General features: G+C 35.2%; 1 protein-coding gene across 2 annotated transcripts in view; it reads left to right on the top strand.

Moving 5' to 3' along the window:
• The window catches only part of Fadd (fas-associated death domain protein), a 93,315-nt gene that overhangs the window by 12,951 nt on the left and 64,911 nt on the right, over positions 1-15,453 (top strand). For both annotated transcript variants that reach the window (XM_089108497.1, XM_089108498.1), the window contains exon 2: positions 8,362-8,599. In XM_089108497.1, coding sequence (XP_088964623.1) covers positions 8,371-8,599 — 229 coding nt within the window. In that variant the 5' untranslated portion in view covers positions 8,362-8,370. The remainder of the gene's footprint in view (positions 1-8,361; positions 8,600-15,453) is intronic.

The following is a 15,453-nucleotide window of genomic DNA, read 5'->3' as shown; positions in this document are numbered from 1 at the left end:
AAGCGCATCCTAATCCTCCAATAGGAAGAGTCCCGGTAGCAAAGTACCCCTTCGATATTGCCTCATTTCACTTATATGGAACCAGCGGAGGCTTGCCTGTTTCCAACAGAGGTCATACTTGTATTCTTTCAGTTATAGACCATTTTTCCGGATTTACTTTTGCAAAAGTATTAAAAAATCAAAGCGCTTACGCCACAAGTAAGGCGTTGGTGAAATTAATTTAAAAATTTGGCATTCCAAATAAGGTTTTAAGTGTAAACGGAAGCAATTTTGTTTCAAATGTAACAAAAGATTTAATGAGTTTCCTTAACATAGAGAAAACGGTGACATCTCCGTATCACCCATAAGCTAATGGTAAAGTAGAAAATAGGCATAAAATTTTTTCGAACGTATTAAGCATTTATACAAAAGACAATAGGAACGATTGGGATCAATTCTTACCTTATTTAACCAACGTAATCAATACTGCTCATTCAGAAACAACTAAAGACAATCCATTTTATTTACCTTTTGGTCGTGATTTTAGAGTCCCGTATGATGAGATTATTGAATCTCGGCAGTATTATAATAACTCAGAGGATTACAAACAAGAATTCATAAATAGGATGAGGAAAACTTATAAAACAGTTAGGCAAGAATTGGAAAAATGTAAAATAAACCAAGAGCTAAGAAACCAACCCAAAGTCAAGGGGAGCATAGATTTCAAAATAGAAGACTGCGTCCACCTAAAGAACGAGGCAAAAACGGAAGGCAAAAAACTTTCCAACAAATATTCTGGACCGTACAGAATAGTCAAAAAGTACGATAACGATTATACTTTTAAAATGGAGAACCCCGATAGCGGAAGAACTTACAAGGCACATGTTTGCCGAATAAAAAGAGCCAAATTTCCAGAGAGATGGGTATCACGTCCCTCCTCTACTGATTCGTCAGATGCAGAAAATGAGCCCCCTAAATCAAGATTGGCAGAGCTAAAACCCTTTAATTTCAAGCAAGACTATTTCGAGGATGAGGAAAACTTTGAAGAATTTTTAGCTATGAAAAATCTAGTTATTCCCAAGAAAAAATCCCTAATACCAGTAAGAATAAAAACGCCAAAAGATCCAAAAAGCTCATCATCGGAGAGCGCAGGAGAGTTAGATTATACGATATCTCCAAAAACCCAATTTTTCCCTGATAGAATTTCGACCCCTTGTCCCCCCAAAAGATTTCCAGACGATATGGTTTCCCCTGCAACACCAATAGAAAGGCCCCTGTCATTGCAGGAAGAATTGAACAGAGCTGTAGAAACCCCCGGTATTACTGTAAAGAAAACTCCTCCCAAAGATTCAACTAAAACAAATCTGCGAGAAGCTATTGATTTAATAAATTTCCCCATAAAAATGAGTCAAAGTACAGTACCCGAGAATAAAACTCCCAAGGATGACCAGCCAGGACAATATCATGATATAACTGTGTCCAAGGTCAAGCATAAAGAGTGGACTTCCTGGAGGGAAACCCTAGTGCAATGAATGCCCCACCCCCTGAAGACATGGCATTTAAACAGTGGAGGAACCCCGCAAAAACTCTTGATTCCTCTCAAAGTTCTCAAGAATCTTTCAAATCACTCGAGTTGAAAACTCAAAGCGAGGACTTAGAGAATAAACCTTCTACTTCCAGAGGAGTAGAAATTTACGAAGGAAGGGGAGGTGATACCTCAAAAATGCGAGGTGCAACTTATAAAACTTATAATACAGAATCATCGGAAACCAGTTCCAAAGAGTCTGATGGTAAATCAGAACATATAGTAGGTCAACAAACAGAAAAATCAAAACCGACGTCAGTAGCTGCCCACGTGAAAGGAACAAAATTAAAAGGTGAAGAACTTTTTAGAAAACAATACAAAAATTTTTATCGGATTTCGCTAAAGAAACCGAAAAAGAAAAAACCACAAGAAGTCGAGGAGAAAATAACGACACATTCGGGTAGAACGGTTAAAAAACCCGATAGATGGAATAAACACTTAATCAGTATAGGATTAAAAGATTTTAATGGATAGGCGTCATAAAGGAATAATAATTTAAAAACTTTTAATTTACGAGTAAAAATTATACAATTATAAAAACGCTATAGAAAAATTTTGTTCAGCATATGTCAGTTCCCGAAAATAAATTCTAATTAAAAAGTAACACTGCATAGGATTAATTCGAATAATTTACTTTGATACAAAAAGCTACACGTACCATTCCATTACGATGTATCCAGTCCAACTGAAAGAAGCCTTGATAGGAAGTACTAAACGAGAAATATTCATACACCTTAGAAATGATCTTTGGTTATTTTCTGTTCCAAGAGAAACTGTTGGAACTATGTCTTGTTACAATAATACAGAAAGAATAGACCCAAGTTACAAAACAGAATTACTGTTACAAGATGTGGGTACGATAACCATAAAACAAGGATGTCGATTTGTAACTAAAGAGTCAACTGTTCAAACGCCGTTAATTACCACGAGCACAAAGATAATAAGTCCCAAAATAATCAATTTCAAGGCAATTGACCTGTCGTACACTATTCCCAATATAGAAAATGAGGAAATAAAAACTTAAATATGGTCCAAAAATAGAAAAAAATAAAGGGACAATAAAGCTTACAAAAATAAGAGAAGCATTGGAATCCCAGATTCCATTATATACAAATTAAGACAAGAGTATAAAGTAAGTTAACAACAGATACGGTTTGTTCCCAACCAATCGTTGTCGGAATAAGCTACTGGCCGCATTTTTCGTGTTTGTAATTTCGTCGACTATAAAAACTTTACTGACTTGTAACTATGAAAAATTCCTGAGATTTCGAGGGCAAAAACCAATAAAAGAACAAGTGGAAACGGGTAAAATGCAAAAGTTAAACCCGGAACCCCATGATAACGTCTAAGCCAAGAAAAAGGGAAGACATTAGAAAACAAGTGGGTATAGAGGTCTCCACTCGTCCTTGCTATGTTTTGTTCCCTTATTGTAGTGTCGTTTACGTAAAACCGTGCGGTTACGACGCTCCAATATGCGTTTCTTAAACAGCACGAACGTGCGTGAACCATGCAGGCATGAAATATGTTGTAAAATTAGACCTCAAACTTAATAATGTAGAGTAACTTATGTTTAAAGGATTGTTTTAAATCTAAGGGTAGAATTTAATAAGTATTGAACAATTAAATAAGCCTTTTATCGTTGTTTCTTTTCTCAAAAGAAATTTGAAGACATCTCTGTTTTAGATTTCCCAATGGGAATTATATGCATATGAAACCAACATGATAATAATGTCGTTTTATTACAACCAATGTTGTGTAGTAATATCAGTGTATCTTTTTATATTATCTTGTAGGGTAATTTTCACCCTAAAATGCACCCAATCGTATCGTTTATTATGTATTATGACTCCTTGATTTTAAAGAACGTGTGATTCTGCCTCGTTATTTCTATTACAGGAAGTGGATTGACATATTGGATATCGATCATTAGAATGCGTAGTCCAGTGTGGATACAACCTAGTAGCATCTATTTTCATCATACCTCAACCAACGAAGAGTACTCACCATACACTCCAGGCAATTTTCATCCCAGCTTCGTGTACTAAAATAATAGTTACCTTTGATCGTTGTTTCCTCGACCATGAACCATTTTACGTACCAGGTAACATTGTATTTGAATCTCAGTATCCAGTGCATTATCGAACTATATAATCACATAAATCCTGAGAACCCCATCGACCAGTACAAGATATAAGTACCTAAATATCACCCATGATAATCCTTATGGACACATGAACCATTTGACTGTATAGTTATGATATTTGATGATTTCAAAAATTATTTATATGACGCAGATTCACGCGTCGAATCCCTTTCGACCATCTCTCGGATTCCATCGGATCCCCTCTGTGTGGAAAGTTCATATCTCTGTTATCCCATAATACTACGAGATAATTTCTGAAAAATGGACCTGGAAACCAACCATTGAATTACAGGAACCAAAATTAACCCCAGTGACAAACCCCTCAGTGACAATATACCCCTCCCACAAGTTAAAGACAATATGTTGAAGGAGTCACTATAGTTTGATGTCGACCTGTTCCAAATCCAAACTTCAGTTCCCCTGTGATTAACCTAGGAACACCGCAAAGGTTAATAGACGCAAGCCATGAACTAACAATTTTATAAGAGAACTGTGATCCCTAAGTGCACGAAGGAACAATTTTATACGAGAAATACATTCTCTATGTGCCCTAAAATATCCCAAAAATGATATGCTGAGAAGAAAATAAACGCACTCCCAGTATTCGACTCCTTAATGATAAGGCACCCTATGAACTATCAAAAATCAGGTGAGAATGAACTCCGATAGCACATTCCCACACCTGTAGTTGGAAGCATCATTTCCCAGTTGACGATTAGAGAAAACTTGTCATGTGATCACAATCATGATTAGACTGTTTCGTGCATAAAGTGTGTCGTTAGTGCTTTAAAAATGTTGTCAAGAATAATGGAATAAAGGCCTATAATTTACAACAAGAGTATTGAGTACGCTAAAGAGACTCGAATGTTGATGAAATAGGTGTGAATATACATATGTTACATCTTAATAACTTTGATAACTCAAAAATCCCAATATCCTATCATTAACGTTGCGTAGCAAACATCCCCAGTGAAAGTGTTCTAATGTTATCAGTGAACATGGTAAACCCAGTATTGTGTGTTTTAAATCGTTCTTATATGTAGTGTTGGATGTTCAGATAGAGTTATATGTAATAAAGTCGAACTATTCATTTAACGTAGTGTAAATAGAAAGCAGCGTGCCCTACAGACAGAGAAATCAAAAAAAAACTTGTAAAAGGTGAATTCTCAAAAAATCTTATGTATAGTTAGAGTAGCCCCAACCTTGTTTGAAATGTTAAAGTAATCAGCGTTAAATGTAGAAAAAGAAAAAAAAATCATTAGTATAGTAGATAGGCTAGAACCACAGATAATCTTAGTCCAATAGGTGAACTTTAGAAGGATATATACTGAAATAAAATAAGCTAATAAGAAAGAAAAAATAAGAGAAAACTTTTTAGCACTCCTGATTAAGCCAAAATAAAAATATAAAATAATACAGTATCAACCAAAATTATATAGAATAAACAGTTAATAAATAGAGAATATTTCGAAATCACAAGGGCAAGCAAATCGTAGCGAAGGGACGTCATTAAATATTGGGAAAGGTAATATGTACCGTGAGTAAAATGTGATAAATTTAAAATACAAAAATAAAGTTCTTTCTTTCTAAAGATAATTCCAATTTCCTCTAAGTGAGTTAAATCTCGTTTAGAAAAAGAAAAGTTCTTAATCAGCAATAAGAAAAAACTGCCTTTTAATTCCAGACAAATCTCAGCGCTAATCACGGGAGATGGTTTTGAATTTCGCCGAGAAGAGTGGTAATAAAAAAACTACTAAATACAATGTTCGCAGGAAGTCTAATTTATAAGAGTGTGTGAACGTTTTAAATCATCAAAAATATTTAAAACAGTTTATTGGATGAGGAAATCGCATCCTTGGGCCACTTGGGCCAATTGTGGGTCAGCTTTTAGAGTGCAGGGCAAAAAAACTATGTTTGATAGTGGGGTAATAGTGCTTTTTGGAATATTATTAAGATGAGAATTATATTGGCATTCAGGCATTGCGATTCAAATTATTATGCAGTCATTGTAGAGACTTGGTTATTATTTGCCGTCAATTGAATTGAGCCCTGTTGTACACCTAAAATGTAAGTTACAATAAATCTATTGCTCTTCTATTTGTGTTTGTTTTGTTTTATATGTCTGTATCTAGTCGCACGACAGGTAATTAGTTCGTGTGTCTCCAAGGTACGTTCCCAGGTATCTGATCTCCAGATAGCTCGAGGAAAAGAGGTTACTTTTATATAATTACACATTTTATTTTCTCGCGTTCAGCGAGTGGTTTGGTCACCCATTTATCTACCCCCCCTTTTTTGTAGCCGGTGCAGCCCTTGACGGCACGAGATAAGCTATAACGGCTCGGACGATGCGATCGTAAAATTACCTGGCGGAACCTTTGATTTTCTTATCATTTTTATAGTTTGCTTAGCCTATCACTCGACCTAAGAAAAATTCACCCGGCGGAAACGGCGCGACCTTTAACGCCTTAAACGGCAGAGTCTGTAGCGCTATAAGTGGCGCTATCGAAGAACTTATAAGGTGTAAGTTCACGGCTTTTAAGCATAATATTACATTTGACGCGGTCAATCTTCATGACCACAATTAAGCCCAGTCCCATAAAATTTTTTACCGCTACACAACTCTTGTCAACAGCAATCTTAAAGGCATGAAAAGAGGGAGCAACGACAACAGTATCTGGAAGATTGGTCCAATGGGCATCACTCTTTTGGAGAAGCAGTAGTTGTGGACTCTGGTATCTACCCTCTTCTGGGACAACTTCTTACTATACCCACTTGTCCTGGGGGATTCATCAGACTGAAATTGCTTTTGACAGGAGGAGGCAGCATTCAAAAGCTTCTAAGTCATTATGACACCACCTCTTTGACACCTGTACACAAGTGATGGGAGCTTTAGCTTATTCAATTGAGACTGATAGTCAAGATTCTTGCATCTGTCAAAAGCCTTTGTTGCATATCTTTGGACTTGGACATATTCCATTTTCTTCTGATCACCCTTGTTCAGGGGTGTTGCAATACACATCCCAAATTCTAGCAATGGTTGCACAAGCTCCTTGTACAGTCTTCTCATAACTTTGCATGATCTGCTGCATACTGTGTACTTGATTATGCCAAGGGTCTGGGATGCTTTGGCAGCTGATGTGTGTGTGTATTTGTTAAATTTTGATTTCTCATCAACAATTCCCAAATCTCTCCCCTCAGCAAAGGAGTCAATCAATTGTCTTGAACCATCCCCTCCTATTATGTGGTACTGCCACCTTATGTTCATTATCTCGAAGTGTGTTGACTTGCACTTCTGAATGCTAAACTCGAAGTCTTCTTGTGCAGAAACCCTTGTAACTGATGACTCTGGAGAGCCAACAAGCTTTGAACCGTCAGCACAAAGGCCCGTCTTATGTCTTACAGCTTTTGGAGCATCATTAATAAAACATTGAACAATGCAGGTCCTAACAAGGCCTGCAAAACCAAGCAAATACCATACTAAGGAATAAACTCTTTTCAAATAGAGTTGTCAGCTTGTGGAACTCCCTCAGTAAAAAAACAGTGACATATACCAGCGTGGATCCGTTAAAGTCTTCAGTGGATAGGGAGTGGCTCAATAAACCATGGACCACTGCTTGAGGTGCCACAGAGCACTAATTATCATCACTGAAGCTGGCGGACCACAGGATTGATCCTATTGCTAGCAAGTGCAATTTAAGGTAAGGTAAGTTTTTTCCCATAGGTACACCACTGTCAACTCCTGAGAAAAATTCTTGTCAATTGCCCCAAATACCTTAACTCTCTGCTTTCGTTCTGGAAAGAACTACATTACCCATTCTACGTTCTCCAGATGGATATCAATAGCTATTAGTTTTATCTTCAGCTGGCAGTGACAGACTTTATCAAATGCTTTGGCAAAATCTGAAAGGATCATGTCAACTGGATCATTGAGATCTAGCAACTTAGTCATATTGTCATAATAAGCATCTATAGGGTATGTCTCCACTGAGCACCCAGATCTGAAGCCATGTTGGCTCTTTGTGAGAAGTTTTTTGTCAAATAAATGTTTTGTAATTGTGGTATTCAAAATTCCTTCAAAAATTTTACCAATTGTTGAGGTAATGATAATGGTTCAGTAACTGGTGACATTATTCGTACTTCCACCCTTGTGGACAGGTGTAATATTTGCATTTCGCCAATATTGAGGAACTAAAAGTGGTGTCATTAGATCCCTTGTTTTAGTCTACTTTTCAATATAACAGTCATTAATCTGACAATGCAAGATTCCCCTGTGTCCCTAGATTCAAAACGTGTCCCCAAAAGAAGAGATTTTCTCCTTAAATCTTCTTTGAAGTGGGAGTACAATTAGCAACACAATTTGAAAACCTAGACTAAATACTACTGTATAGGATGGCTTTATAACAACTTGTCTATGGTTCCAATCAATACCTGAATAACCATTTTATTGTTTATTGTGTCTAAAATTGCTCCCTCAATATTTTTTGTTATTTTGTAATGAGGCAAGTCTATAGGGATGTAGCATCTATGGTTTTAGCATGGCATTCTGTTTATTAAGGCTTACTCTATTTTTGGTTAAAATAGATAAAGAAATATCTTTAAAAGATAAATATAGTTTGGCAGTTGCATTGTTTTGAAGTATCCTGTTTTTTTCTAGATACCAGTGATGAATAACATGGAAGTTCCAGAATTTCAAAGGGAGCTCAGTTTTGATTCTATAATTCATAACACAATGAAAGAGGCATCTGCAGTTCAGGAAATCAGGGAAGTGAAACAAATGTTCATAGAAGAAATTGCATCCAGAAGAATATTCAGCACCTTAAATACAATTGCTGATCTTCTTAATATCCTAATTGTTAGAGGTGTTATTAACGAGCATGAAGTAACTGTGCTAGGTATTTTTTTTCCTTCTTTTTTTCTTTTTTTCTTCCTTCTTTTAATTTCTTTCTATTCTTCCTTCTTTCTATTTTTTTCTTCCTTCTTTTAATTTCTTTCTATTCTTCTTTCTATTCTTCCTTCTTTCTATTTTTTTCTTCCTTCTTTTAATTTCTTTCTATTCTTCTTTCTAGTCTTCCTTCTTTCTATTTTTTTCTTCCTTCTTTTAATTTGGCATAGGATAGGGTAAGGTCTATTATCGAGACTTAAAAGAAAACATTTTAGAGGCTCTGGGATGATTTAGATTACAGACTTATTCTGTGAATAATGAAAATTTGCTTTCTAGTGATCATCCTGATTAGTGAAAGGGTATTTTCATGGCAATTGACATTTATTATTCATTTAAGGAATTTTTGATTCCAATATTTTTTTCCAGATCAATTACAGTTCCAGAATTCATGATTGTTTATTTTCTTTATTGTTCTACCCCTAGCAAGAATCTTCAGCTCTGTAAACTGAATTGCTCTCTATGTAAATGGCATAGTCAATGAAGAGTCTCTCTGAATCCACTCCAAGTCTAGGAGTTCTCATTCCAATTTAAAGTAATCTAAAACAATAGAGCTGGGATATCCAGCCGTGTTTTTGCAGACTGTTTAAAACTTGCCAAACATTTTCTTTGAGCTCAGATTACCCTGGCCAGTATTGAATTTCTTTTCTGTATGGAAAAATTCATTTAACCAACTAAATGTATCAACTATCTGTAATTCATCTTCTTCCTGACTCAGCAAAACTGTCAACTAAGTCCTGAATCAATGCAAAATCAAGCCAAGTCCTTAATCTATGCAGAACAAGCTATATCAAGCTAGGGCAAAGCACCATTCAGTCCAAAAACTAGCTATAATCTGATTTAGCAATAAAATGAGGGAATATCGGAAATTAAGTTGCGGAATTTCTGCAACATGGTGTAAAAACAAATTAAGGTTCTGATTCATTGCCTAACAAGCTAAGTGATGATTTGGGACAAAACAAGTTAAATCCTGACCCATTTCAAGACAGGAGCTAGATCCTAACTTGGTGCCAACAAAAAATTTGTTGCTAAAGTGAGCTCAGCCATGGTTTAGTACAAGGTTGAACTACGTCTGGATTTGGTACAAAGTCTTGGTTCAGCACAAAAAGTAGCTGAGTTTTATCTTGGTTGAAAACGGCCTCAAGTATTTTTGACACAGTGCAAAAACAAGTCAAATTGTTGAGACCTGAACAACCCTAAAAAAATTTTTACAAATGAAGCCTAAACAAACAGAAATTAAAAGAAATTTTCAAGTTAAACTCAGAATTCTTTTTTATATGTGATTATATTATATAATTATTATATGTAATTATATTATATATATATATATATATATATATATATATATATATATATATATATATATATATATATATATATATATATATATATATCAATCCAGTTTAGTTAATCTAATATGCAGTAAATTTTCATGATTACCTTCTATTTTCTATGTGTTTTCCGTTCAGTTGTTTGGAAAATCATTTATTGTTTGCCATTACAAAATATTAATCCAGTAAACTAAACAAATTTTATAATATATTACCGATATTGGTTTTAAAAGTTTTATTTCAGCATCATTTTTTTACACCTTTCAATATAACGAATTAAAAAATAGAAGTAATCATTTAGTAAAGTGTGATATCGATACAGCTAATTGATGGTCACAAATCTAATTATTATAAGAAATTGTTTTCTTTCTTTAGTATAAGGTTCATTAGTATTGTATTTGTTCATGTTGTTTTTTGATTAAAACCAATTACATACTGTTGAAAACACATTGTTTTTAACACATACTGTTGTGTTTGTATGTGGTTGAAAACACATTGTTTTAACACATACTGTTGTGTTTGTATGTGTAACAATATGTGTTGAAAACACATACTGTTGGACAAACCAAACACATATTGTTGAAAACACATTGTTTTTAATAAAACATGAATGGCACCCCAACCTTTTGACTTTATGAGGCGGAGATAGTCCCACTATTATTTGTAGTGTTTGCTTTTGTTTTAAGTATTTCTTTACTCATTTATAAATTTGGTTGTATTTATTCATAATGCCTTAAAATTAGCTGATAAGAGAAAAAAATGGCTCGTTTTGGTGCCGCGGACCAATTCAATGCCATTGTTTTCATATCAGTACTTTTTTGTCTCTTCTAGGTTCTTTATTTAAGTTATTTATGAGGTTCTCTTATTCTTGTCCACATTTCCTGTATGTTTCAAGCCAATAAAAAAAATGATGCATACAAATTAATTTTCAGAATTTGTTATCAGAGTTATTATTTGTCATTCAGAGTTTGTTATCTTCTCCAAAGTATCCTTGGCTTAGTCTGTATACCCTGTAAAGTTCAAGCAGATCAGAGGAAAATTAAATTCCAGGCTTGTTTTGGGGTGTCATGAATCAATACAGCCAAATTTAGTCTCAATTTTTTTTTTCTTGATTTAGATGTCTACTTGGCTTATGAATGTTATTTTTTAGCAAATTGGAGACCCAGCACTTTTGGTCATCACAGCATTTCCAGTCTTTCGTCTGAAATGATCGAAACGCTGGTTTATTAGAAAAAAAATATTTTAAGCCCATTTTTAGATCCAATTCTGGTTTGGGTAAAAAAATTAATATAAGTTTCAAACTGCTTGGTTGAAGAAAATAAAGAGTTATTTCAATTACAGGGTGAACCAATTCTTTTTGTTCTTTGGGGTTTGTGTGGCCTAAAGTATTACCATTATAGATTTCAGGCGAATCCAAAAAAATATTTTCTGGTCCTTTTTTACCAAATTCTTGGGGAACCAAATGTGCTTTCAAGTTGTTTATTTTGTTCATGTTGGCCGTCTCTTCACCCAAGGACTGGCAAATATAAGTCACAAGTTGATTGGCATATACAAGTTTTTTTCCATTTTAAGGGGGCTGAACCTCCAAACTAATTGTTTTTGCATTAGAATCCCCTAACACCCTTCCCCTGCAAAAGTTTGTAGTTCACTTGGCACAGAGGAGATATCTGAAAGTTTAAAACCTTTAAGACAGCCATGACCTGAGGTACCCATTTTTTTCTACTTAAACGTGTGCGAACAATGGGGAAATTTCATAATATAGAATCTCCCTTTGAACAAACCCCTGTACGAATTTTCTTAAACTCGTGATCAATATAGATCGTGTTTTAGGCCAGAAAGTCCCAGGAATTCTAATTTTCCAAAAAAATATGGAGAATATACAACTATTGCTCGTTTAGAGATAAGATATATGCTACTACTACTACTACTAACAACTCGCCGCACCAAGTGCCAAGAAAATCGTCCACGACATCTGAACATGAAAAAGAGTAGTGCATGAAAGCCACATGTCTTAGTCGTTAAATCCTGTACTCTTCGTTGATTTTGAATAATGGTTTCTCCCCTGCTTTCAATAAAGTTGCTAATGTATGGAACGTAGAATTTATACGACAGGCCAGGAGGATCAAAAAATTCAATATTCTTTGCTGTTTGAAAGATGTTTAGCCCCTGACCGGTGGTTAATGTTAATTTACTGCTCTTAAAAATGATTAGGATCTTGTTCACACTTGGAATTTGATCAATGAATTCCGAAGAAATGAAATAGGACTTGTACTGGGGCTTTTCGGGATCCATACTAAACACGTTGATTATTTGGGTTGTTTTCCTATTGCTAGTTCTAGTAGAACAATACCGTTGGGCGTGATTTCCCAATAGGTTTCAAATTGACTCAGTGATACTAACGTGATAATCTCAGTCAGAGCATTGGCAAATGTACACTCTAAACGTACATTCCCTGTTCGTACTATGGTCATATCTTGCGTGCCTGACAAATCCAAAACAATAACCCCATGATTTTTTGAAAACATCGAATCGGTTATTCCATTTTCAAATAGTTGAGAGTCATGATCTAGGGATTGCATGGTCAGCTCGTACAGAGTTCTATAGGATTTTTTGTCGAATGATAGAGTGTACAGTGGAATACCATTTACTTTACTCACGAGGCTAGATAGACCGAAAAAATTAAAATCATGGGGTGATTCAGTCCAGGATCCAACGGCAATGCCACTCTTCACAAACGCCAATGCCAATTTTGATGGGATTTCTCCGTAGATAAATGATGAACCACTATAACTACGAGAGCCGGTGGGAATGTGACATTGATTGGTGATTGTATGGGGGACAAGAAGTTTAGTGTTGTTACCATTGGCTCTTAGCTTCTCCACAGCCAATGCAACAGAGCTCATAAATTGTTGTTTTCGGACGTGGAGAATTGCCGATGTGATAATGACAATCGCATCGGGTGCTGCTGGAAGAGTTCTTCTCAAAATGAAATTCGATGGGGACATCTGTCACTTTATTTCAATATTGACATTGGGGGGAAGCCAGTGCGATATATTGAATATCTCATGATTTAATTTTCCAACTAGATTATACTCCTGGGTCACTGCTGTAGTCAAATCGCCGTCAGTACCAACACCAGTTTGAAATTCATAGCCAAATAAATGTCCTCTAAACTCCTTGTAAGCCTTTGGCGTCATCATCAAAAATTGTATATATCTTGCATAGTTGAATAAATTATTGCTAGTGCTCACCAATCATCCAGTAATAGATGCATTATTTTGTTTGAATAGGTTGTGTAGAATACAGTTTTCACAAAAGAGACCATCGCCGGCATTTGGAGTTGTATTATCTGACTTTTTCTTCCCCACAGCATTTAAATCAATAAATATTGACGACAAATCAATTAAATAGTCTTCATTAGAAAATATCTGAAAATTTATATTTTCCGAGAGGGGTTTGGGGGGGTGGAATTGTTCATAGTAGCCATACTTGACACTGACATCAACATTTTTAGCGTTGACTAGATTTAATGATGAACTGATTGATGGATATCAGTCATTGGGGTGTAGATAAGTCATCTTAATAGCAGAGATCCTTCTTTAATCCAACAATATTTTTCTTTTTCTTCTTCTGCTGCTTATTGGCCTTCGTTGTTTTATTCCTCACAGTCCTTGTTGATTTCCTTTGCTTCCTGCATGGCTGGAGACTGATGAGTGAATGACGTGAACGCATACTTTTCAATCCCTCCCCATGTTGTCTAGATTATCAGTGTTCGCCCACAGCTCTTGCTGACGATCTCATATTTTCCTGAAAACTCTCCTTTAAATTATTGACCGACCCCCAGTCCTGTAGAGTGGAGGCAGCAAAATTTGACGCAGTGGGTACAAAATATTTTCTGGCAAGGGGTGGTGCAGAATGAAATAGCCTAGTAAACCAACTAACAAGACCAGAGCCAGACATTGTAGTATGCCCCTTGTAGTATTCCAAAACATTACGTTCTGGACGAGGACTCAAAGCACCAACATAACAGTCAATATAGGGACAGACAAATGGAATTCTTCTATTATTCATTTTTTAGGTGATTGTACCGTCGTCGTTGACAATGGGTCGAAAATGACATGTAATCACTGCTAAGCCTTTTGAAAGTTCTAGAAAAACACCTAATTCGGTTTTGAGTGTCCCCTGACAGAGTTTCACATAGGAAGTGTTTATGGGACTATAATGAAGATGCCTTATATTGTGGTGACTAACATGCTCGTCGTTAATTATTTGTTCAAGAATACGTAAGAGTAGGGCATTTGAGTTACCGACCCGAGATGTTTCCTCAAATGAAGCGTAGATAAAAACACAATTGTTCGTGGAGCAGCCAAGTGGGTAGTCAGCAAAAATTAAATAAGTGCTTCCAGCACTTCTACCATTGAATATAATGATATTAAAAACAAGAAAGTCCTGAAAGTTATCATTAAAAATATTCTTTTCACTTCTAATAGGTGAAGTAATGTAGATCTTTTAATCCTGCTTAAAATAAGTGAAATTAAAAGCTCCTTTTTTACGAGCAGAATTTCTAGTATTGATAGTATGACATAAATCAATCATGTAGGTGAGCTCCTCGTAGGGTAATAAAACATATGTATATTCAAATGAATTAACCATTTCAATTTTTTCTCGATCATTAACGACTATCCAATCATCATGTTGATTGCTTATGAGTGACCACTCTTGGGGTCGAATATTTATTTTATAGTCACAAACCTTTCTCAAGATATCGAAAGTATTTTTGAGAATACAATCGACAAAAGACACTTCATCCGCACCATAAATTTGACGGTGGGGTAGAGTTTTATCAAGAAACCACTTTTCCTATTCAAGTAACTGTAGAGAAGATCAGAAAATTTGGAAATGAAAGTTAAATAGAAATCTAGGGGCATTGTTAATATCTTCAACATCGATCCAAGAATTAAATTCAGAGTTGTAACCCTTCCACCAAACAATTAGCTGTTTCATACCCACGAAAGTATGTGCCTTTAATATCTTTTCAATTTGATAGATTTCACTAGAATTCTTAACTATTTCCAAGTCATAGTCATAAAATCCTCCGAAAATCTATTCATACTTGGAAAAAAGCAGGCAAAAAGCCATTGGCTTAGTTACTTTAATTTTTGAAACTTTAAATAGTTCTGTGGACCACAAGTACTTCCCCTTTTCAAAAACATTAGTTGTTCTATTAATTCGAACAGTATCACCAACATTGAATTTATTTTTCTTCTTGACATTTGATTCATTGGAATATTGCTTAAGAAATGTGTCAATTGTATTATGATCCGAATGATGAACTTCCGTTGGTGAAGAGTTGGACAATGATTGATGAGGTCGTTGATTATAAGCCAACATGATTTTATCAAAATCATGAATAAAAGCCGGCGTATTTTTCAATGTACAATATCTTGAAATAAAAAGTCGAATAGTTCTTATCAAT

This window comes from Artemia sp. Qi Xiang Cuo, chromosome 3 (assembly GCF_049724085.1).
Source record: "Artemia sp. Qi Xiang Cuo chromosome 3, ASM4972408v1, whole genome shotgun sequence".
Lineage (NCBI taxonomy): Eukaryota > Metazoa > Arthropoda > Branchiopoda > Anostraca > Artemiidae > Artemia > Artemia sp. Qi Xiang Cuo.
This window is presented reverse-complemented; position numbering and strand designations above follow the sequence as displayed.